This window comes from Drosophila montana, unplaced genomic scaffold (assembly GCF_035044405.1).
Source record: "Drosophila montana isolate Dmon_TW-CO22-7 unplaced genomic scaffold, ASM3504440v1 contig_3517_1, whole genome shotgun sequence".
NCBI lineage: Eukaryota > Metazoa > Arthropoda > Insecta > Diptera > Drosophilidae > Drosophila > Drosophila montana.
The window spans coordinates 1-25,069 of NW_026998396.1; the positions used below are offsets into that span (position 1 = coordinate 1).

Genomic DNA, 25,069 nt, shown 5'->3' on the forward strand with positions numbered 1-25,069 from the left:
TTAAAATTCTTTTAATTACAGCTAATCTTCTGGTACTCTTGCTTAGCAACTTTTATGAGCGTGAGTTTTGGTTAATGATAGCTTAGATTGAATATTTAAATTGTGTATGTTTATGTACATGTTTATTTTGCTTCATTAAAGGCGGCGTTTGGCCAGGTCTATAGGAAATGACTTTTTAAGCCTCCTTCTTCTTCGCCTCCGTAGCAGGTTCCTTGCCAGGAGGTTAGGGTGTTTGCGGAGCTTAAATAGGTAGCTTGTTGCTTGATTGTTCATATCGTCTCCTACCATAGGAACCCTAAGGTCCTTTGCGATGTCTCGTGTGCGAATATACCATTCAGCTCCAGAGATTTTTCGCAAGGTTTTAGCCCGGATGATGCGAAGTTTGTCTAGGTGCGTCTTCGCGGAAATTCCGTAAACCTGGAGCCCATATCGCCACACAGGGGCAAGGATTACCTTATATATAAGTACTTTGTTTCAGAGCGAGAGTTTGTTATTTGGGTTAAGCAGCCAGCTCAGACGCCTGATTTTGCTTTTCAAGTTGTTGGTAACCTCGGTGACATGTTTTTTGAACTTAAGTCGGGTGTCGAGTGTGATCCCTAGGTATTTAAGGTCACGCACCTGCTCTAAGAGCTCGCCATGGAGAAAAAGTCCGGGGCAGGAGTCCTTGCGCAGGGTGTGAGTGACCGTGGCACATTTTTGAGGGTTCACTGAGATATTCCACCTACAAGCCCAGTTTTTGAAGCGCTTCAGATACTCCTGCAGGATGTCCGTTGCTTCGGACACACAATTATTCTTGGGCAAGGATTGCCGTGTCATCAGCAAACGTAGCCACCATGAGATCCTGCCGACTGAAAAGGGCCATTTCACTTGCCGTGGGCATATCGTGCGTGAAGAGGCTGTATAGTGTGGGACCCAAAACGCTACCTTGTGGAACGCCTGCTCTTATGCGTTTGGTATGAGAGGCTATGCCATCCTGTACCACTCGAAATGTCCTCTCGTTCAGGAAGCTCGCAATGATGTTAAAGAGTTGCGGATTTAATTTGTCCTTTATCTTGGAGAGGAGTCCTGCGTGTCGAGGTATGCTGCCACCACATACTCTTTCCTGTGAAAGCCGTCCTGTGACCCGATGTTGAGTCGAGTTTGAGTCGAAACCAAAACTGGAACTTCGGGATTAAGCGTTTTATTTCCGGGGCATCCAGGACCCTTCTAAGGATGCACCTTTCCAGAATCTTGCCAAAGGCAGGCAGGAGGCTGATGGGGCGATAGGATTCCAGTTGATTAGAGGGCTTTCCGCTCTTGTGCAACATGATGATATGTGCCTTCTTCCAAGCCACTGGAAAGTAACCTAGCCGAAGAGCTGCATTAAAAATGGCGACGAGAAAAAGCACCGCCTTGTATGGCAGTAGCTTAATTATCTGGTTGTCCAACCGATCTTCCCCAGGGGCTTTGCTGCTTTTAAAGCTCTTTATCTCCTGCTCCACTTCTTGGAAGGTGATTGGTGATACAGGGAGTGACATTTGGAGTGGCGCCTCCAGGATTTGCGCGACTCGCTGTATCCTTCCATGCGATGTGGTCTCCAACGGCTTGAAGCGCTCCTCCAGGTTGCAGGTGTCTGCGGCTTTTCTTCTCAGTAAAGTCAACTCCTTCCTGACCCTGTTGGCGATACCGCGATAGATCCTGTCGATTCTGGGGTCCAGGGTACTCCCGCCTCAGTCGCTTTTTCAGGGAAAGAATGCCTTCAACGATGGGGGAAGCGTCCTTGTAAATTGGCTTGTAGGCGTAGAGTACATTTGCGCTGGCGCAGCGTTGGCAGCCGCGGTATGTACTTGATCCAGCAGGGTTTGAACTGCAACGTCGGCATCTACGGCTGTCAAGATCGGCATGTTTAGATCTATCATGCCATTCACTTCAGTTTTGAAGCGTTGTATGTCCGACTGAAGGGTGACAAGCCTTCGTTTTTTGGGGGTCCTCTGAACAGACGTAGAGACCGTTGCAATGAGTGGTGGATGGTCGGACGACAGCTCATACTCTTCGCAGACTCGATTGCATATATATCTGGTGAATATTTTACGAACCCAGCCAATACGCACGCGGACAAAGTCAGTAGTAAAAAGATAGAATAATTTTGACCAAATATATGCAATAGACAGATGGAAGCTTCTCCGGCCCCATAAAGAATAAAAACATTAACTAAGCATGAATAGTGCAGTTAATCTAAGTCTGACTGTCTGTACATTTGCCTTGACGCGTCCATTTCGGAAAGCATTAGAGCTAGAGATTTAAAACACTGGGCATACAAAAAATAGTCATCAAATCGAAAAAAAAAAACTGGTGGACATTTTTTTCTCATTAAAACTCAATTATTGGTGTGGCCCTTGAGTAATGGCAGCGATAAGTGGTGCGGTTAGTTGCGAGTTCGAACCCTGTCAAGAAAACAATTTTTTTTTTTTTTATTTTTCTTTATTACAACTAAATCAAACGAGCGCGTAGCGCGAGCTGCATTTGGTGTTGGAGGAAGAGGGTTCAGGGTATCCCCTAGTCGGGAGCTTCCGACTAGAACCTCTTACTTGATTATTTAATTTTTGTTTTTTTTTTTTGTGTGGGGACCTATTGTTAAATATCCTTCTTGCTGTCCGCCCTCTGACCACGATCGTCAGACCGTATTTTAGTAGACTTTATAGTTTATTAATTTCACTTCTTTATTTGAAAAGCGCTGTCGACTGACTCCCTTTCCATCTCGGCAGCATATTTATTCTTATCAGAGTTCGCAAATAACAGTCCACACTTTCGGGTTGTCTGTAAAATAACAGTTTTTGTCGGACAGAATGTATAAGGGAGAGAGAAAACACACAAAGTTCTGTATCTATATAGCAGACTCTAGGCACGAGCAAAGACACTTTTCTCCGTATTTTTTTCGGACATGTTATTCCACCAACACTGAACAGAAAAAATTGCTGCCAAAGTGTCTTTTGTGTACTTGCGTGCTTGTGTGTGTCTAACCAAATTGCATGCATTTTTAATTGTTAAGCTTAATATTTAATAAAAGTACCCATACACATAAACATATATAAACAAACTATAAATTATTTAATGGGCGTTTTCTTATAGCTTTGAATATATGCATGTACACATACATATATAAAATAGCTTGCCTACATCTTAACTGTATTATGTCATGCCCTCTTTTTCTCTCTCTATCTCTTTCGCTCTGGCTTTCATTGATATCGTCACACGACAACAACAAGAAAAGACACTTTTCGCTTCCACTTTGTTTGTTTTGCTCTTCAATAAACACACATTTCTGTGTGACCGACCGAATGTGTCCTGTTAAGATCTTACTGTTAGACATAACAGCGGCATTGCTCAAGCAAAAGCACAAACAGAGTACACCATTGCACTATTGCTCGTTCACATACTCCGCAAACCAACGACGCCAAAATTGCTGTTTGACAGCGGCCTCCCAAAGACCGCCAAACTGTGGTGCCCTAGGTGAAATGAAATGAAAGGTTGTTTCTTCAGAGGAACAATATGATAGGATGGCATCTTGCTAGTATTGAATATGAGCTTCTTCAACTTGAGTAGCTTGTTGGATGCTCCGACAAAATTTGTGGCGTTGTCTCAATAGATGTGAGGTACTGGTCCACGACGAGCAACCATGTGTTTTAACAATTCCAAAAACTTAATCGATGAAACATCTGACACGATTGCAATGTGAACTGCCTTTACGGCCATGCAGGCAAACATGGCGATATAGGATTTTGTGGGACCCTTGCCACGTATTCGAAGATAGGTGTTCACTGGACCGCAGAAGTCGACTCCAACGTGGTGAAATGGTTTGTCTATGGATTGGCGCCCAGGTGGCAGGGAACCCATGATTTGGCGAAGCAGAACTGGACGATATCAAACACAGTGCACACAATGCTGCACGCTAAAGCTCTTGATTTTACGACCCAGAATTGAAGCCGCAGCATTCCGACTAATGCCTATTGTCCTGCATGGTAATTGCGCAAGTGAAGATGCCGACCATAGTTGTAGACAAATTGCGATTCCTTGGAAACGAGTTAAGGGTGCCATTGACGAGAGGGGATATCAGCATTCTCAAGTCTGCCGCCAACATTGATAAGCTCAAATCCAGAAGAGTCGTCTAAGAAGGGGCTGAGAAATTTCAAATTGCTTTTCAAGTCTCTTCGTTTCCTTAGCAATTGCAATTCTTCCTTGCGCTGTTGGATGATCCAGATGATGCAGTGCAACGCATGGCGAAGTTCTTACGGGAATGGTGGAAAGCTTTCGACAGGGTGTTCCTTTTTGGCAATATTGTAAAACCGGAACATGTATGCAATAACTCGAAGCGCTCGAATGTCTTGTTCCGTTCAGCAAGTCCAAAATATATTAACTTTCGATAATTGCAGCAAATGTAGACTTACGTTTTTCAGCATCGATAATGTCCATGTCCAAATCATTGTCAAAATGTTGGCAGGGCCATTGAGTCTCAGAATCACGCTGAAACGCAGGTCCTGTAAATCAAATTGACTGCTGGAGCTCATGAGCTGGACATCCACGTGACACGATGTCAGCAGGGTTCAATTTTGACGGTGTCTCCACTTTCCATCTGCTTTTTGATCTTATATATTGAATAGTCTGTTTCCAAAAAATGTCGACAATGTGATAGAATGTTGTTGCAGCCAGTGCAAGACAATCTGCGAATCAGAACATGCGTGCTGTGCGGCTTGCCGTTGTATATAACTTACTCAAAAGATGAGCTCCGTTCAACTCTAATCGAGGAATTGTCAGCTTCTTGACAGGAGCCACCCGCGACTTAGTAGTTAGAAGCTGAACCTGGACATTGCCATAGTAGTTTGTGGAACGCACATACACACAACAGCCGTAAGTACGTATTGATGCGTCACAGAAAGAGTGCAGTTGTATGTCTGTGAGCTCAGCTTTCAAGCAAAAATGGAGTACTGCAATCGACGACAATTCCTTAAGGGACGTTATGCAATTAATTGTGATTGCGGAACAGATTCATTTCAGGCGAGTTTTAGCAGCCATAGCTCCTGTATGACAATTTTCGAGACGAATTTGATTGGTGCCAGCAATCCTAATGGATCGAACAGAGAAGACGCAGTCGAAAGAATAGTCTTCTTTGCGGCTGCTGAATACAATATTTTGGGTTAAAATTCAAATAGTAGTACACCACGGCGTTGATCACAAGCTACTAGTAACAGTGCACTAGTAACAGCGTTTTCTTCCAAGGGATGATTGGAGTGCCACTTAACCAATGGGAATTGTCCTCGGAGAAGTATCTCGGAGACCTCGTGTTTGATGTTCTGCAACTCGATGAGCTCGTTTGCTCCGCAAAGCAAATGATCAACATAAAACGATGATTTTAAAATGGATGCGCCAATGGGAAATTCGTTTACATGGGTATCTGCTAGATATAGCAAACTACGAACTGCTAAATATGGTTTCAAGGCCGTTCCATATGTCTCTGTATTTAGCTCAAGGGTCTGCAAATCAGCCTCAGGGGATGCTGTCCAAAATATATAATTATATTTGCGATCCACTGAGCTGACTAAAACTTATCTATACATTTTCGTAATGTCCGCTGTTGTTGACGTTTCGAACCAATCGAAAACGAAGAAGAAGTATATACAGATCTTCTTGCAGCGTTGGGCCAACGAAAAGCAAATCATTCAACGAATGCTGGGATGATGTAGTGCACGAGGCGTCAAACACGACTCGTGACTTCGTTGATGCACTGCTGGGCTTAAAAACACAATGGTGAGGTATGTGAAAGAGTGGCTCACTTAATCTGGGATTTGTCACTTAAGTTAAGGATAAGAAACCAAGACGTGCAACATTGCTTGAATTGCCAAGGCACGTTGTATCTCCTTTGAAAGCTAGACGCACAACAACCTTGCCATTGCCCATTTGTGTTATCTTTAAAGACATATCTTCACAGAGCCGATATTCCGGATTGATTGGCTATGGCGAATTTTGTATAGCATCAATGTTCCACAGTAATTGAAGATTTTTGTCAATTGACTCCTCCAGAGAGAGCAAGAACGTTGATGACGGCTTAGCCGACTGATGACGATACTTGACGATACTTTTCTGAAGGACTGGCAAATTGTCTCCAAGCCTTATCTGTCCAACAGCCTTCGAAAAATGCCTCTGTACCGAAAGGAGATCAATTCAACCTGGCCTTTGGAAAGTTTCGACCGCAAGTGGCGTACTCGCGGGCAACATCCAATCTGACGTGTCGATTTCCGAATCCGGCTGGTAGGCAATGTGAGATGTTATGCAGAACTGTAGTGTTACTTCAAATAGTGACTAACTAGATTTGATTCCAGTAGTTGTACAGTTGTTAATTTTATTCGAGGATGCTGCGGATTTCAAAATGATGCTTATCACAGCGTATGATGGCGATGCTTTCGTCTTCGATTTGTGTTTGGGACTCATATGGTTTTATTGTCGAAGCTGGAACAAATAATGCATGTTGGATTAGTAATAGCAAATGATAATTCCTTGCTAGGCTTGTTTTTCTTTCGTAGAATTAGCCATTCGATACGATGCGATGCCGCTTGGTTGCAAAAACTAACAATGACGTTCCAAAATAGTTGTGCAGTGAGCCCAATTTGGCTATGTACGTAAGTCAAGAGACTCATTCCACTTGTTACGAGTTTGCTGGTCACATTTACCGATGACAATGAATGTGAGCATGGCTTGAGCAATATCTGATCCGGTACCCAATGACGATAATGATGGGTACAGGGCTGACGCATTGTCCAGCAGACCTCGAGGTCATTTTCGTCCGGCTTGCCGATTGGCTGTAGATTGAACAGCCCATTCTATTGTGTCTAAATATGTGAGAGTAGGATTATCATAACGTTCAATTAAACTAGCAAGAGCCTTGGGATAATTTTCCTGAGTCATTTATAATGCCTTTACCGCCTGTTCAACAGATGATTAAACTTTTTAATGTTCGAAAGAGAGTATTCACGACTGAAAATCTGATTGAATGATGTTATGAAGTTTTTGAAGTCTGCTCGCTTCCTATCATACACAGGCAGAGCAAATCGAGGAAGACTAGATGGCGGCGAAGAGCGAATTGTAGCAGGGTTAGCAAATGAGATGCTATGCAGTACATCATCCAGTTGGGATTGGATGGACAATTTGATACTCACATATCTGTCTTCCACCTCTGCACGTCCATCTTGAGGGTCTTCTAATTCAATTTCAGATTGTACTCCCAAAACTTCCTTGATACTTATATATCTCCAACATATCCAAGCACGCAGTGTGACAATCTTTTTCACTGCCATCGTAGACACTCTTACAACATCCTCTAAGTGTGCGATATTTCGTTTTATGTTCGCTCGCTTACGAAAGTTTGCTTCAAGAGTTTACATTATTTATCGAGAATGCTGTGATCACCGATGTGACCGAACGACAGATCTGATACTCCAAAATGTAAACTGCCAAACTTTAATCTGATAATGTCACGGTCACCGATGTGAGCGAGCGACAGTTCAAATGCTCCCAACTGACAGAAGAACAACTATGACTTGTAAAACACCGCTCACCGATGTGTGCGCCGCTTGCGGCGTCGAAGCAGATGCAGTAAGCAAGCAGAGACGAACCAAATGCAGTGAGCAAGGCAGCGAGCTTCCAGCGACGCAGCAACGGCAACGAGAATGCAGCAGCGAAGCAAAGGCAGCGAGTTTCCAGCGACGAGGCAACCGCAACGAGAATGAAGCAGTGAAGCAAAGGTAGCGAGCAATCAAAGTCAGAGCGTATCCAGCGTGAAGTGACGGCAGCGAGAATGAAGTATAAAGAAAAAAAACCGCGTGGTTGAAGGCATGCCAATTGTAACGGCTCCAGAACGCCGAAAGACAATGCAGTTGGCCAAATGTTGCTGTATTTTGCGAAGAGTTCGACGAAACCTTTCCGAATCGAAATAATGTGCCACAACGATGTGCCGTCAATTTCCACACACACTAGCTCTCACGTTGTGCTCCAAAATGATGGATCAAACGCGTTCTTCTGATCTTTTGAGAATCTAATCTTTTTTTTGTTTTATTTTATTAATGGTCGACAAGACGAGTGTCTTCCTAATTATTCAATACATTATACATACTTTATGAAAATTAAATGCTAAAAGCCTAGTTAGAGAACGCAATTTTCTAATAGCATTACCAACCGATGGAGGTGTTTTATTTACCAGTCCGGCCAGCTGTGCCCTTTTTCACAGTCAATTTTGTCAGTAACACTATTAGAGCCTACAGCTAAGAAGAAGGCTGTTAGTAAAGAAAATAGTGTTGTTCAGTAAAATTAAAAATAATCTTAATTTACTATGTTATTAAGGAAAATACAATAAATAGGAAAAAAGAAAGAAAGGAGTAGTTAATAAAGTAATGTAAAGTATATTATATATATAGAGTGTTAAGTAGATAGGGTAAAGAGATAGTAATGGGAAATCACCGACCCGGTGGTGGAAAATTTATAATGTAATGTAAAGTAAAGCCTGTCCGGCAAACTATGCCTCTGCTCATAGCTAGGAATGGTCAGTGAGTTCCCGAAGGTACCCTGACAGCAATGATTTTATTAGGGGTAGAGAACGTTCGGTAGAGAAAACGTGATGCAAACTATTGTAATTTTTACATAACACGCGAAAAGGATTGTGCATAGCGTAGTCTGTTGTGCACGTAGATAAGAATAAGGGGTGATAATTCCTGGTTGGTCTAGAAGGAACAGAGAATTGAAAACGCCCTAGCAGAAAAGGAGAATCTATATCGCCAACAATCAACTTATGAAGAAAGAGAACACCGACAATTGTCCTACGGTTGGTTATCGACGGAAGATTAAGAAGAAGCAGTCTGCTGGAGTAGGATGGAAACCGAAGATTGCGGTCCCAATTTAAAAAAAAAAAGCAGAAATTGCTTCTGAACAGATTCAATACGATCCTAGCTATTGTTATACTGCGGAGACCAGTTGCAAGAGCAGTATTCAAGGATAGGGCGAACAAGAGAGATGTACAGAAGTTTCGTTATAAAAGGATCGTAAAACTCTTTAGACCATCGTTTAATGAATCCAAGTACACCTATTGCTTCATCAACGATGGTATCTATGTACAGATTGAAACTGAGTTTAGAATCAAAAAGAACGCCTAGATCCTTAACATTTATAATACGTTGTAATGGGGTATTGTCAATTGTATAACTAGCAAGATAAGGTGTAGTACGATTAAAGGTCATAGATACTCTGTTACCCAGTCCTGGCTTCCCATATACCCAAGAGAACATGACATGCGCGTCATGATTTCCCACGCAGATTTCCCTTCCTGTGCACAAATGTGATATGCCCATCGCGGATCGAACCCTGTTCCAGCCTTTTGGCTCATCATTCAATGAGCAACCTCCATTCCTACCCGCCGCTCGAGGCCCACTGGGCAGAAACCAGAACGGGCTGGGGTTTCGACCCTTGGGCTGAACTATCCTCCCCAGATCTGCGCTACCAGATCTCAGATCTCAGGTAGAGCATGTATTCGGGGACGCCATTTTCATATGTCCGGCGTAAGACATGCGCCGTATTATACCTGGCGTGATGCATTAAAGGCCGTAGCTCTATATATGATAGAGCTCCTTGAATTCTTTGCCTCCACGCTGCTCGCGGGACCGGATTTCATCCACGAGCCTTTTGAAATAGCACATGGGCAGGAAAAATTCTAAGAATCCGCTCCAATACTCAGGAATACTTCGCTCATTGCCCTAGGCATGCGATCGAGGGCGTTGCCTAAGGTGATGGCCCGCTCTTCGAGGTTCTCCAGAAATCCAAGGGGGTAGGAGCGGCCTATGATGGCCCCATACCCCATTTCCAGATTTGTTCCGAAGCATTTGGAAGTGGCCTAGCATCCGACTGAGGATTCGACCTGGGCGCATGGGGTAGTTCAAAGATAAAAGGTAGTGGATGGTATGATCTAACTTCGAATTTGGATTGGGGACTGTTGTGCACTAGGGGCTAGTCGTGCTAATGCAAAAAGTTAAAGTTTTATTTTCTCGCTAATGGGTTCTTTCGGTTAAGTTTTGTTTTTGTTTGACCATGCACAAAAAAAAAATAAACGGCCGTGGCTTATGCCTAACCGGGTGCATAGGGATTGGAGGTGCGCACTTCTTGCTCGGTCAATAGTTCGTTGGACTGGACGAAGTTATGCTTTCCCTTCTGCACTTACCAAAAAAATTTATTTTAATAAATCCGTCAAACAGCAAGCTCTTAATATGTGTACAATTACTGTGTTCCGACCGAACTTCCAAATTGAAACTAATAAATTTTGCTTCACTGAGAGAACTAAGGTGTTGGTGATATTATGAATTTTATGCGGATGCTTGTCCCTATTTCAGGCTCTTAAATCATCACTATAAACTGCAAGCGGCTAACTTGGCAAATAAAAATCAAGGAATTCGGGCATTATATCAGATAAGCTAATATAACTGCTGTATTAATGAGTTGTTTGTTCTCGAGCATGATGCTAATTAATAGACAGGTATATCCTTCGAGCAGACGTTGGGCCCAATGTGGACGACGAGTAGGACCGCTGCTACTAAATGTTACAAAAGAAATTTATAAGTATATATGAGCAGCGATCTATGGTGTGGGAATTTCCTCTCGCTTTACCTTATTCAGGCATCTTCGTTGCACAGTTCTACAAAATAAAAAAAAATTAATAATAAAAAAAAAAGAAGGAACTCTTGACCGTCAAAATTTTTTTTTTTTGTATTTGTTTTTAGTTTTAATAAGTAACACTACACGTTTACACTATACGCTTAGTGCATGAGGCCACCGGTGATGTTACACAATAAGTAAGCATTTCGCTCGCCTTATTACAATTTAATAATGAAAGGGTAAAAGATATTGCGTGCCTGATTCATTTAAAAGATTACAAAGAAAGCAAAACATATTATGATTTTTTCTGAGCCAGCTAGTCAGCTACTCTGTACTCTTTTCATTAATGATATTGTCTCATTCTGCAATTGATGACATTGAAACCTTTCAGTTGTGGCGTACACCGATGTGAATAGGGCCTTAACTCCTATGGGTTTCACAACTCAATGTATTTCTTTTCCGATCTATTCTTGACTTTATGTATCTGGTCCCCAATATAATCGATTAATCAAGACCGTTTTGGAAATGTACAGAAAGAATTGCTTTTAACTATAATCTTGGTGTTCGCTTGATATCATTCTCTAGGAGACCACTAGTCATTAATCTCCTCTCTTTAAGTAATCATAGAATTATGCGTGGCTTAATATTTCATAAGATAATCACGGTCAAAGCCAACTTCACTGAGTTGACTAGCCAAATAAATTAATCCTTTATCTTTTAAAATTTGCCCAGCAAACTATACCGTGCCCCTTGTGATTATAACAATAAGCACTACAGGGTATTCTCTTCGGAGTCTTCTCTTTATCACATTTATTATTCTATTTTCTACTGTTTTTTAAGTTGATATTATTAGTTTATAGTCTTAGTTAATATCAGTTTTGTTCTCCGCGACTTAAGTTGAACGCTATGCTTCTCGATCAGTTGGATGGGACGTGGTTCACACTTTTCGCAGAGTCGAAGCTTCGTCGGTGCAAAATGCGATTCAAAGATTTTTTGGGCAAAGTTTTAGATTTAGCCGATTTGCTTCAAACTTATTTATATTTATATAGGTCTACGTAAGAACTTAATGGAAACGTGTTTCAGTGATTATTTAAATTCCACCCACTACATTGGTTAGTTAGCGAGAAACGGTTGCATGTAAGTCTTTTGCTAACCAATCGATCGGCTTCAAACACATCTTCAAAAATGTTTGTCAAGATGTTTCGCACTTTTTGAAAAATCTATCCCTCCTTGGTGGAAATTTTCAAGGTTTCATATAAAAAATCATTTGAGACGTATTTCACACTTTTCGCAGAACTCAAGTTTCTTTGGTAGAAATGCGATTCAAAACTTATTTGCAAAGCTCTATATTACCTTAATTTTACACGGGCGTGTACTTTGTGGAAAGGTAATATCTAAAAAGTTTAACACAAAACGTCTTTGGTTGTTTATCATTTATGTCCTTTGCTTACATAATTATAGAAAATATTTGACTGTTACGGGAATTAAGAATGACTATATATGTATAAAATAATGATATGAACTATTCTCACTTAATAAATAAATACATCAGCGCTATTATTTTCGTTGTCTGTTGTGTATTTCTTTGGTGTTTAACAGAAGTATTGTATAATTCTGTTCGGTACAGGTACTAAATATTGATTTTGCGAACTGCGGCGCATGGATTGAACCACCCCTTGATAACCGATATGTCAGCAGGCGCGGGAAAAAGAAATAAAGCATTTGCAAAAAACGTTTGAATACATGTGATTACAAACGCGAGTGCATAATGGCACGTTTAGACAGACACAGTTGCCATTCCTTCAATTGAAATTTAATTTGTACTTAAGCAGGTTTTCTCCACTAAGGTTTATGCCTGTTTGTATCTTTTCTTTTCTTTTCTTTTTCTTATTGAAATATTTAAATACCAATAAATATATAAAAAACATATACATATATTAAATTAATAAAGATAAACATAATATATATTAATTTATGAAGAGAGAACACCGCTCTTATTTATTGTGTTCAAGAGGGCCTGCCCATTAATAATCGATTTGTATATTCTATCGAAACCGTTCAAAATACAACACTGAGAATGACGCACGAAGAGAACAAAGATGGCGTTCACGACGGTATCACGAACAAAGCCTGGAGAGAATTAAATTTAGAAATGTGAATTAAAAAAAAACGTTAAAACTGTGAAAATATTTTTAAAAAAGGAGTATTACCATGTGTAAATTAAAAAAGTATTACGCCAAATAACCGTTGGCTATTGCTGTGGATGTTTTGCTTAAACCAAAATATACAGACATACCTATATAAAGTTTGTGTGTTCGTGGTCAAAAGAAATACAAATTGGTTAATTCAGACGGTTCGGTAGTTGAGAGAAAGTGTACAAGAATAGTAACTCACCGACAATAAATCAACGGCAATTAAAATACTTAAATTTAGTTTCAGTAAGTATATAACTCAATAAGTTTCAAAACACTTGAGAGGTTGAAATGCACATATGTAAATATAGTCAATTTAATAATTGCAATGGATAAATAACATATACCAACAGATATAAAATGTGTTATCCTTATATTGATTGTAAAAAAAAACTAAGTGTAACCATTTTAAATCAATTCTTCAAAGTTCTTTTTAAAAGTAAAATAAATTGGGATCAGTCAGCGACTTAAGTCGAATTTGATATAAGCAAATGCGCTAGTATTTCTGTCATAGCAAACAAAAATAATGCCATGCAAAACATCAACAGTGCGCATGGCATTGTTCTCTTCGTCTACTGTGATGGCCAGCGTAGTTTTTAGCCTAGCCTAGCTTAATAATAATATGATAAAAAAAGAGTCACACATTGACTGATCTTCGAATCGTTTCTTTTACTCAGTTGGCGAAATTTGGATGCAGCAAGAAATATCATAACAAATAACCATTTCGGTTACGCGCGTTTTGTTAGAAACTCAATTTGTGCGGCATAATATAAAATAGTTGCCAGAAAATTACGCCCTTACCATTTAAGTGTTTCGCACAGGTTTCTAATCATGATATGTATATAATGATCATATATACTATATATGTACTACCTGGTATATCTTGGCCCTACCCAGTCCAAATTCTTTGCATCATAATTTAAGGCAGTAGTTTTATAACCATTTGCCGTCCTTGAACTCCACGTTCAACGGTTTAGTTTACATAGATATTGGAAAATGAAAATAAATAATGGTAATAAAAACACAAAATTTGTATACAACCATTTTTCCTCCTGTCTTAGCCTGCCCTCCGTCATGAAAAATAACTATAGTGCAAATTTCAGCTCCCTAACTCTTACGGTTTTACGCCCGAGGAAAAATGAATAAAATTGGGGCAATAATAAGTTACATGCAACAGTTTTCCACTCATTTGTGGGTGGAATTTCCCCCTATACTCTATAAACACTCTTAAACACGTATTCGTTTAGTTTTTATGTAGTACTTTACAAATAAGTTTGAAAAATTTGTTGATGGTAGCCAAATCTTTCATACAACCGTTTTCCGCCAATTTACCACAGTTTGGCTTTCGCCTATTTATCTCCTCTGATTTTAAATCCGATCGGATGGTAAACAAAAAAGATTTATACAACTGTTTTCCGTCAATTTTCTACTGTTGCGGATGGAATTTCCAAAATTGCAGAAACAGATAGTTCATAAGTAGAGCTTTGAAATTAAGTTTGAAGCCAATCGCTAAAACGGGTAAAAATGGTAACACAAACCAAAAAATAAATCTGATAATCATTTTAAGATAGTGCGGCTATACTTAAATTTTTACGGGCCTTTTTTATGTTTTGATCAGATTTAACACGCAACATGTATATAATATCTAGGGCTTGCAATATTTAAAAAATTAAATTTATCAGTATTTTGAAAATAAGATCAGTATTATCTATAGGTCGTACTACAAAACATCACAAACAAAGATTAAAATCTTACAATTCTTTATTATTATTTTACTATACGTGTGCACTTTTCGACTTGGGTTTGAAGGCCAATGGTTTTTATCGAGCCTGTTGTGTGTGAGATGCTAGCCAATTGTTAATAAAGCGCTATGGTTTTGGATTAGGTATTCGACCCAGAGAATCTTCACGTCTCTGTGGAATAAGATATATCGCTCTTGCCATCATGCGTAGAGTCCTGCTTTGAAGAGATTGCACTCTTTTTCGATCAGATGTAGCATCCAAGCCTCAGATTTGTATGGGATATCGACCGATAGATGCAACAGCTTGTAGGTTAATTACCTGCGTAAACAGCGTAAAACAGTTCATACGATGTGGCTGACGAAAGTTAAGCGTTTGTATCTTGTTTCACTCTTGATTTAAGGTTGGTCCGTTTAGCCTGAGATCTAGGAGTTCCCCTAATCTAGTTGTGAAGTATACTTTTATGATTTTAGCCCGGCCTGATATGACGTTCCTGGGTCGAGCCCAGTTGCGGAGAATGTATACGTAGTTCTTAGCTGCATCTTCAGCAAAAACTGGGAATGTGGCGCTGATTATGGGGCAGAAGCGGGAAAAGCGAGCGTAAGAACGGCCATAGTACGCTACCTTGCGGAACCCCAGCTTCAATAAAGTGGGTGAGGGACTGCTCCGTCCTTACCTCTACCCTTAAAGATTGACCCTGCAAGTAGGATCGGATCAGGGTAAAACAGGGCGAAGGCAGTCCGCGTTTCAGTTTGGCCAGCATAACCAAAAACCAGATACGACAAAATGTATAATTATTCCCTGAACCCATTGAAAATGAGTATAATGTATTTGTGAAAATGTATGTAAATGTAGGCAGAAGGAAACATAAAGCACCACAAGCCGAGTCGATCTAGCCATGTCCGTCGCGTCCATCCGTATGTATTTACGCAAGGATCTTTGAACCTCTAAGAGCTAGAGACAGGTTTTAAACGTAGGTCCTCCTAGTGCCCGCGGAGTACGAGTTTGTTTCTGATGATCGATAACTTGCACCGTTTCCAAGCAATCGATAAGAATCGATATTGAAATCCTGTTTTTAAGCAAATATCTTAGGTTTTAAGAGCTTCATAAATAATCTCTATATATAAAACTGTTTGTCCTTACTGGCTGACTGACTGACTGACTGACTGATTGGTGATCAACGCACAGCCCAAACCGTAAGAGCTAGGAAGCTGAAATTTTCACTTTAGCTACCTTATGTGATGTAGGTGCACGTTAAGACGGGGTTTCGGGAAATTCCACCCGCAAGTGTGGAAAAATCGCGAAAAACGTTTGTATGTAATGTGTAAAGTAATGTTTTTTGTTTACCATCCGATCGGCCTTAAACTTATTTTCAAAGATCTTTGTTCAAATTCATTTGAGGGGTGTTTCACACTTTTCGAAAAATCCGTTCCTCCTTGGTGGAAATGGAGGTCAAAGATTTGGTGGGTGACGTTTCGCGCTCAAATTCATTTCCAGAGATCTATAATAAAAATCATTTGAGACGTGTTTCACACCTTTCGCAGAATTCAAACTTCTTCGGGGGGAATGCTATTTAAAGATTTTTTTGGGTGAAGTTTTAAGTTGTGTCCGATTTGCTTCAAACTTATTTTCAAAGCTCTACATAAGAATGTAATGAATAAGTGTTTCAGCGATTTGGGAAATTCCACTCGCAACAGTGGTAAATTGGCGGAAAACATTTGTATGAAAGTTATTTGTTTACCGTCCGTCCGATCAGTTTCAAAATCATTTCAAATTTGTTCGAGAACATTGATTTTATAACATACGTTCCACGGGCAAGGCCGGGTTATACCCGCTAGTATATATATATATAAAGTTTTAGTTTATAGCTATCGTAGAGTGATCTGTATCGAGTTCCAGCCTTATTGAGGGTACTATTTTATTTTATTTTTATAAATTTATTTTTATTGCTGCTTATGCAAACGAGCTCGTATAGCGAGCTGCATTTAATGTTGGTAAAAGATGGTTCAGGGTATCCCCTAGTTGGGAACTTCTGACTAGAGCCTTTTATTGGTTTTTTGTATGTAATATACAAAATGCATTACATGTACATTGCTTCACCGGACCGGACTCGAACTGGCAACTCCATTCAACCTTGCCACTGCCTCATACTCCACTGAATGAAAACGAAAACTGAATTAAAATAGCAGCACATACACAGAGAAAAGCATACGATACAATTGCACATGTATGCAGAAATTCTTGCAATTAGCGCTAGCTGCAGCAAACACATGCTCTACCGATATATATATAACCATAAATCTAATAACTTCTGTGTTTTTACCGATCGTGATGAAATTTGCAGCAGAAGATATTTTCGTGCGATAAAATATGCGTATATTCTCAAAGAGACAATTGCATTAAGCCTTTGGCTTAAATTGGGGAATATTTCCAATTTATTTATTTATTTGATTTACAACTAATGGGTGTTGGCTTAGGGTTACTTGATCTGTGCATTCTATTTCGGAAGCTACATGTCAAATTGGATTCTAGCTTCTAAAACCTAAGAGATTTGCTCAAAAAACAGGATTTCGATAGCGATTTTTATCGATTGTTTGGAAACGGGGAAAGTTATCGATTGTCGGAATGAAATAAAGGACGAGTTCGCTGATCGTTCCACACAATCCAATCCCAAGACGGCAACATCTGGCTGGCACGGGTCTTTAATCACCTTAATACACTGGAAGTTCTCTTCGATCAACCAGTAGATGAGTATATCTGGACGTCAACCACAGTCATTGGCTTCAGATGGCTAGAGTGCGTCTGACACCTTGGACACACGATCCGTTCGCTATCTAATTTGCAAAAGGTAGCTTTGGTAGTGTACACGCGGTTTGTGACCACCATTTTGTCGCACTCGGAAAGAATTTACACAGTAACGCCGAAGAAGATGATAAAACCTTGTTTGCATGAAAACAGCAATGTGATATATTGTAATATAATTCAATTAATTAACGAATTTAAATCATTACATTATGTAGTTCTGCAGTTAGTATTCGGTTCCTAGTTTTTTTCCGCTTATTTAATCAGGGACACCCTTATTTTAAACGAATGTTGCATTATACTGATATCTTGACCATAATTTCACGGTTGCTTATACATTTATAGGTATTCATTAAGTTTCAATGTGGGGCTTTGAAAGTAAATTTGAAGCCAAGCAGACAAAGCTTAAATCTTAGCCCAAAAGTCTTTAAATCGCCTTTTGCCAGATAGTAAGCTTGGATTCTGCAAAAATTTTGAAAGGTGTCCCAGTGATACTTAATAAAGAAAAATTATTTTGAACGCGAAAAGTCGCTCATCAAATATTTAATTTTCATATATACCAAGAAATAAGGATTTGCCGAAAAGTGTGATTTGAACAAAGATCTTTGAAAATGGCTCTTAGCGGCCTGTTGACGCCTGAATATTAGTTCATTTTGACATTTTATCTTATCTCTTCCAAATTAATTTTTGTGTAAGCTTGCTTCGCGAAAGCGATCGTCGTGTAATTAATGTTCGCTTAAGAGGAGTGCTTTTACGTATTAATTAAATAAATAATCTAAGTGTTATTTTGCTTACCTTTGAAATAATTGAGACGAGTTGACAACTAACTAAACTATTGCGTCTGCCAAAAACAAAAACGTCGTGTTGGCATTACAGATATAAAGGATAGACATCTTTTATTAATGTAAAAGACCTGAATATGTTCACCCTACACCACCGTGCTCACCAGCTTTGCTTCACTGTGACTTCTTGCTTCCGAAACTCAAATATCCGCTCCGGAAAAAGCGCCATCAATCGATTGAGGTCACAAACAGTAATTTGTGCACAAAACTAAATGCCAACCTGGTTGAGGCCCATAAAATGCGTATGGAAAAAATTTGGTGAACCGTTGAAATGATTGTATTCGCTCAAGCGGAGTCAATTGAAGCCGATAATAAAGATATGTGTTTAAATATATTTTGTTTATTGTAACCAGTTCCGGTCAAATTTGAATAGAGGCAAAAAATTGGTTCTTCTCTCACATCTCATCGGCCTACTATATCATATAGCTGCTAATGGTTTGATCAAACACAAATTCAATTTTTCTTGTTTTAAAAATTGATTTTAATTTTCGCCCAGAAAAAAACGAACTAAAATATCAACACATACACATAGAATTCATTAAAGACGCGCGTGAATGTGTGTGTGTACATGTGTACATAATTTCTTGCAATTTGCGCTAGATGCCGCAAGCACGTCTCATTATAGGTACACATTTTCTTCAATAACTTCTTTATCTTTTAACCAATCTTGATTAAATTTGCAGCAGTAGATCTTATTGTGATATAGAATATTCGTATATTCACAAAAATTCAATTGAATAAAACTGTGGCCTAAATTGGTGGGTAGTTAAAATTAGTTTATTTATAGCTATGGGTGATAGCGGCTCGTACTACGCGGGCACTAGAAGAACCTACGATCAATATTTAAAGTATCTAACTCTTATAGGTTTTGAGATCCTTTGGTTCATTCATACGGACGGACGGACATGGCTAGATCGACTCGGCTATTGATGCTGATCCAAAATATATATACTTTATGGGGTCGGAGATGCTTCCTTCTGCCTGTTACATACATTCGCACAAATACATTGTACCCTTTTTACTCAGTTTTAATGGGTAAATTTATATTTTAAATTTATTTGTATTACTGGTAAAGCAAACGAGTTTGTGGCGCGAGTTGCATTTGGTGTTGGTAGAAGACGGTTCGGGGGATTCCCTAGTCGGAAACTGCCGACTGGAGCCTCTTTTTGAATGGTAGTACATACCTTAAGTCCAGGGTATCTCTTAGACGGGTTAGTTGTTTTTTTGATAAATTAAGCCGCATGCTATTTAATGGCAATTTGGGCACCATTTATGGTCCAGGATGTTTCTAAAGTCAGGTGAAAGTGGAACTTTCACTGCTTTGTAAAAGTCGCCCATTCCTGGATCGGTCAAGTGCCCAGTAAGCGAATTGCGTGTGATGTAGTCTACCTGATTATGCAGGTCCAGAAAAGAAGACAGATAAGTTCGTCGTTTCGGGTTGGTTCAAAGGATGATTCCCTTTTACTGGGATGAATGCTTCATTGGTTCTCTTCCAAGAGTGTGGAAGGTATCCCTATTAAAAATTGATTGGAGTAAATTTGTTAGGGGATGCACGCAGAATAATCGCGAAACCATGTTTTAGGAGGCTCGTAATAGCTGATTGCCCCCAGGGAATTTGTAAGATACCAACAATCAAATGGTCCAACAGCAGGATTGTTCCAGAGTCTGGGAAGTAAATGTAGTCCTGTGTGTGGGAAATTCTTTAACGTGCATTTCGCTACAACCTTTTGACATCCAGCAGCTGCTGGGAGTGTCTTTACACACTCGCATTAGATACACCAGGAGTATCGTTTCTTATGTTTTTATTGTATTCTGTGATTCCGTACCTGTATGCGCTCCACAAATTTATAAGTCCTTTGATAATGTGCGTTGGCATCCCACCCGAAGACCTCATGCTTTTATGACAGAGGTGGAATGATCGGTAAAATACAATGTTTTTGAATAAGGCACTTATTGATTTGACCAAAGCCGGCATTTATTAGTTTCTCTGTGTTTTTTAAATATAAGACATATTAACATCGGAGTAATATTTAATGATGAATCTGTTTGTCTCCTCGTGATTTTTGGTTTAGTTGGGGAGTGCATGCTTGGGCCTTGTGCATTTCAACATTTTAATTTTTACATTTTTTGTGTTTACGCTTGCTTTGAGCAGTTTCTGTGTGTAGGCTCTTTTTGTTTCATATTTTTGCGCAAGCGATAATCTATAGATTGCCCTCTCGCAGTTTCTTTTTCCCTTGTACTTTATTCTGCGATCATACGCTCGTTGTTGTTTTTACGCTCTTACTACTCTTACTGGATATTTATTTAATACTCTTTGTCTTGGTTTGCGTTGGTGCATCATTTACCCATTTACCCAAAATCCAACACAAAATTAGCTGCTTTAAAAAAGCTTGCCAAAAGCAGATTACTGCAAATCAATCAATAGTATTACGTTGGCTTTGTAATAACGTAACTCTTAAAGGGAGATTAATGGGCAGATGTGGAAAATTTTCCGGCAGACTAGAACAAGCATCAAGGGTCTGATCGTTGCAAACTAAATAATTAGCTCACAGTCCTAGAATCTCAATACAATAGCCAAAAACTTTTGGGTGAGTGTCACGGCGTTTAATGTTTACTCTTCGTGACTTACTGTTGCCCTTCAGCTTTCGACTACAAATCTGCAACCTACAATTCCGATTATTCAGCAGCTTACCTTTTTTGCCAATCACCGGACACCAGTTCGGCTTCCGAATATTTTACATCGGAATGAGAAGAAAACAAGACGTGGTGAGCGAACGTGGTGTTATAAAAACTTTTGGCCACAACACTTCATGAAAAAAGAATACAAGGAAAAAACAAAAATCGGACTCCGAATTTATTACCACCTTCTTTTAGTGGAACCGCAACTTTGTTACAGCGTCGAAAAACGAACTGCATCGCTTCTGCTTGCTTATCAAAATGTTTAAATGTAAGCTTAGAGGTAATAACCTCTACAAAAATTTTGTTTCTTTCGTTTCGATTGTTATCGCTTTTACCGAAACTTAATTAAAACCAGACATCTAAGATAGTTCAGTCTATATTTACGGATGCGATCGAGCTTCTAATACATTTATATAATAGGCATGTTCATTCGTTAGAGCTAACTGAGCCATTTATCTAGTAGAATTTGTAGTTGTAATAATTATTCCTTGCTTGTCCATTAATTATGCATTCTCGGCTTCCTAGTCAGTCATCTCAACTGGATCCCAGAGCATCAGACTAATGGAATCCAAAAGGTTCTCTTCAGAAACTTATATTCTCAATGTATTCAGGTCAGTTCTGGGCTTACCCAAGGAAGTCAACTCTGCCCACTACACATTACTTTTTACAGAAATGAGTTTCCCTCAGTATCGCATGCCGATGATGTAAAGTTGTGCCTTGTATATAAGAATAAGGCTCCCTGTAATCTATGATAAACCGACATTAATTTCATTCATTCTTGGTGTCAAGTTAACCTATGAAGGCCAAACTGCTCAACTTTTGCTCACCTTACATGTTTATAGGGGAGACATAGGTTTCAGCGGCTCAAAAAGCTGATTTGCGAATTGAAAAGTGATATTTATATATATTTTTTTTTTTGACTATCATGTCTATCAAGACTATCGTGTCTATCAAAATTCCTCAGTCTTAAGACTGATGGTAAAACAGTCCATTACTTATCTCACAGTTGGCTACCGACTACCGTTTGAATTCAAAATGTTGTGCAATTGACATTAGGCTTTAAATTTATATACCCGCAGCTATAAATATGATTTCTCTGTTATTACCAACTGTTAAATCTAAGGTCTTAAAGCTCTCCGTTCTATTTTAAATCTTAACTAAGTTAAACTGATAATAATAACTCTTCTAAAGCTAACCGAAATAATTGTCTAATTACAGGTTTTTGAATAGAATAAGCTGGTCAGCTATCATTCATAAATCACAAAGAATGGCGACCAGCGATGATGAACCAATGCACTTGTATGAAGTGTTTCAAAACTGTTTCAACAAAATAGCAAATAAGCAACCCCCAGGAACAGTAGGAACTGAACGGGGAGGGGGTTACCACTCACCATATGGAGGCCTTGCTGGGGAAAACGGAATATACCCAAGTGACTTTAATTCCATTCATGATGCCAACGGAAGCAATCATAGGTTTGCGAATACATCAACGGTTGACCAGTATTTTGATTCCGGCCCAACTAGTAGCGCAGGATGGTATCAATCACAAATGCACAGCAGCTCTAATTATATGGGCCAAACATCTTATCAAAGCAATGCACCAATATCTTCACATACTATGGATCATCAACAAGTGCATAATACTGAGGGTTTATCAAGTACGAGTATTGGAATGCAAATGGGTGGTGAAAGTGGCCAGATTGGTGTGCACAGCCCGGTATCGACATCTCTTCCGCCTATGAGCTCTTTTCGGGGTGGATCTGGTAGTTTACCAAACATTGGAGCAACGACAGTGCTCTCCCCAGCAGTGTACAATTCACCACAACACAATCAAACAGCAGTGCAAGCACAACATAGCTCTCTGTCTTCTGCTGGGCCAATTGCCCATCATTCCCTGAATCATACACCGCTACCTCACCCACATTCCCATCACAATCAACAACTAAGTCCTGCAATGCAAAACACCGACGGATTTGGTGGAATAGGTGTGAAAGTATCTGGTGCTGGTAATTCTTCGGCAGCGTCATTGCGTCAGCAAATATACATGTCGGCTGCAGCAGCCGACCAGAGTAGCAGCTTTAGTTCAAACCCATCAACACCTGTTAATTCACCACCTCCGTTAACACAATCTGGAGTTGGAGATGGAACTGTTTCTGGGAACGCTGGGTGGAGCCATTCTGTCATGAATGGCAGTGGTGCTTCAAATTATACAAGCGATATGGTGCCTGTAACCAGCTTACATACCATGGCTTCTGTTTTTCAAGGCGCACGTATGGAAGAACGCTTAGACGATGCTCTCAATGTTCTACGAAACCACTGCGAACCAGAAATGTTATCAAATGTTAATACATCTCTTAATTCAATGGACAATACTGAAACGTTATCTTCCTTTGTGGCCAATTCACCTTCGTCCCATCTAGTTGGTGGTAGCTCCACTGGAAATGCCGCACTAGTACCTAACTCATCAAATACCATTACGCATGAGGTTCTATCATTAAATACACCAGCTGCTGGTGCAACTGCAATTCAAACAATCGGAGGTACTGGCTTGTCAAATATTAAAATGGAACGAAATGCATCGACGTCAACATCCGCAACAACAAAACCAACTAAAAAACGAAAAGAGCAAATTGTAATCAGTAATGTAGGTGCAGGTGTGTCTACAAGTTCTAGCATTTCTAACCTAGAAATTTCTGATACAAAACCTACAAGCTCTTTGGAACCTTCAAACGCATCACAGCTTCAACAGCTTTCTCAGGTTACAAAAGGTTCAAAAAGACCACGTAGGTATTGCTCCTCTGCTGACGATGACGATGACGCCGAGCCAGCTGTGAAGGCTATACGCGAAAAGGAACGTCGTCAGGCTAATAATGCTCGCGAACGCATTCGTATACGTGATATTAATGAGGCTTTGAAAGAACTGGGACGCATGTGTATGACACACCTGAAATCTGATAAACCTCAAACTAAGCTGGGTATCCTTAATATGGCTGTAGAGGTAATTATGACACTAGAGCAGCAAGTCCGAGAACGAAATCTGAATCCGAAGGCTGCATGCTTGAAGCGTCGAGAGGAAGAAAAAGCGGAAGACGGGCCCAAATTAAATATCCAACATCACATGATACAACAGCCATCTGTTAGCACCGTCGGGAATAACTATCATCACACCCAGACTTCACAACTTGTGCCCCTACCCTCCCAGACCATAAGCAGCATGGCCCTCCCAGCTAATCAGACTAGTAACGTTTTACCACCACATTTACAACCACAACAGCAAATTGCTCAACATCCACAATAACATGATGTCAGCAGTGACCTAAAATCATCACCATCTTCCATTACAGCTCAATTGATCCCACATTCTACAAAGTACTCATCAGCCTTTGAGCTAGACCAACATTTATTAAGCAATTTTTTGAGACGTTATCATGCAACCCAAACAATTTCTGAAACAATGCCTCCTTTACAACACCCGCAGTTTTAGCTTATTTTCTACTATCATGAATTTTAAGCACCTATATATACAATTTTTATCTTTATCAATTGTATATACTTTTTATTCCGGTTGACGGGGTAATATTATTTATAGGTTTTTGAATTGTAAATCCATACAATATGTTGGACCCTTCTTTTAAACTTTCATTCATTCATAAATGTATAATTAGGTATATTTAGGTTAATAAAAAATCCAATTTCATATATACAGACTTTCTTGTATTCCCCATATTTTTACGACTATAAATAAGCAAATGCACGTTAATTTTTCATAATCGTGTTAAATGCTCGCATGTAATTATAAAAATAAATAAATATATATATATTTATGTATGTATAAATAAATATATATATATATATTAATATATGTATAAATAAATACATATTTATTTATATATGCATAAATAAATATATATATTTATATATGTATAAATAATTATATATATTTATATATGTATAAATAAATATATATATCTATATATATATTCGAAGGAAATAATCGTTACAAAAAGCCTATCTGTTAAAACTAGGGTTAAAAAAACTTTTTAAACGGTTTTCAATTATGTAAAACGCTAGAGTAGGTTTTCATTAAATAAAAATGAAATTGCTATTTAATTTGCAGCGTCGTAAACTTTATTGACATACGAAACAAACTAAA

At 39.2% G+C, this 25,069-nt stretch overlaps 1 protein-coding gene and 1 long non-coding RNA gene across 5 annotated transcripts; one reads left to right on the forward strand and one right to left on the reverse strand.

The window, feature by feature from the left end:
• Positions 1–12,753: 12,753 nt before the first annotated feature.
• On the forward strand, positions 12,754–24,621 carry da (daughterless). The gene is made up of 2 exons (XM_064692038.1): positions 12,754–13,100; positions 22,135–24,621. Exon 2 carries the CDS (start codon positions 22,184–22,186, stop codon positions 24,212–24,214), a length of 2,031 nt encoding a protein of 676 aa, XP_064548108.1. The 5' UTR covers positions 12,754–13,100; positions 22,135–22,183; the 3' UTR covers positions 24,215–24,621.
• LOC135435135 (uncharacterized) lies at positions 14,642–18,602 on the reverse strand. 4 transcript variants are annotated; one of them, XR_010437339.1, is made up of 3 exons: positions 18,342–18,602; positions 18,191–18,236; positions 14,642–14,914 (listed from the first exon to the last, which is right to left on the reverse strand). It is a non-coding gene; the product is annotated as an uncharacterized LOC135435135 (long non-coding RNA). The 4 variants fall into 4 exon arrangements; XR_010437338.1 differs by having other exon boundaries at positions 18,191–18,288; XR_010437336.1 differs by lacking the exon at positions 14,642–14,914 and adding an exon at positions 17,615–17,857 and having other exon boundaries at positions 18,191–18,288.
• Positions 24,622–25,069: the final 448 nt, after the last annotated feature.

What these genes read in the sequence shown, in the direction of transcription:
- da (XM_064692038.1), top strand. Translation starts at nt 22,184, where the DNA reads ATGGCGACCAGCGATGATGAACCAATGCACTTGTATGAAGTGTTTCAA.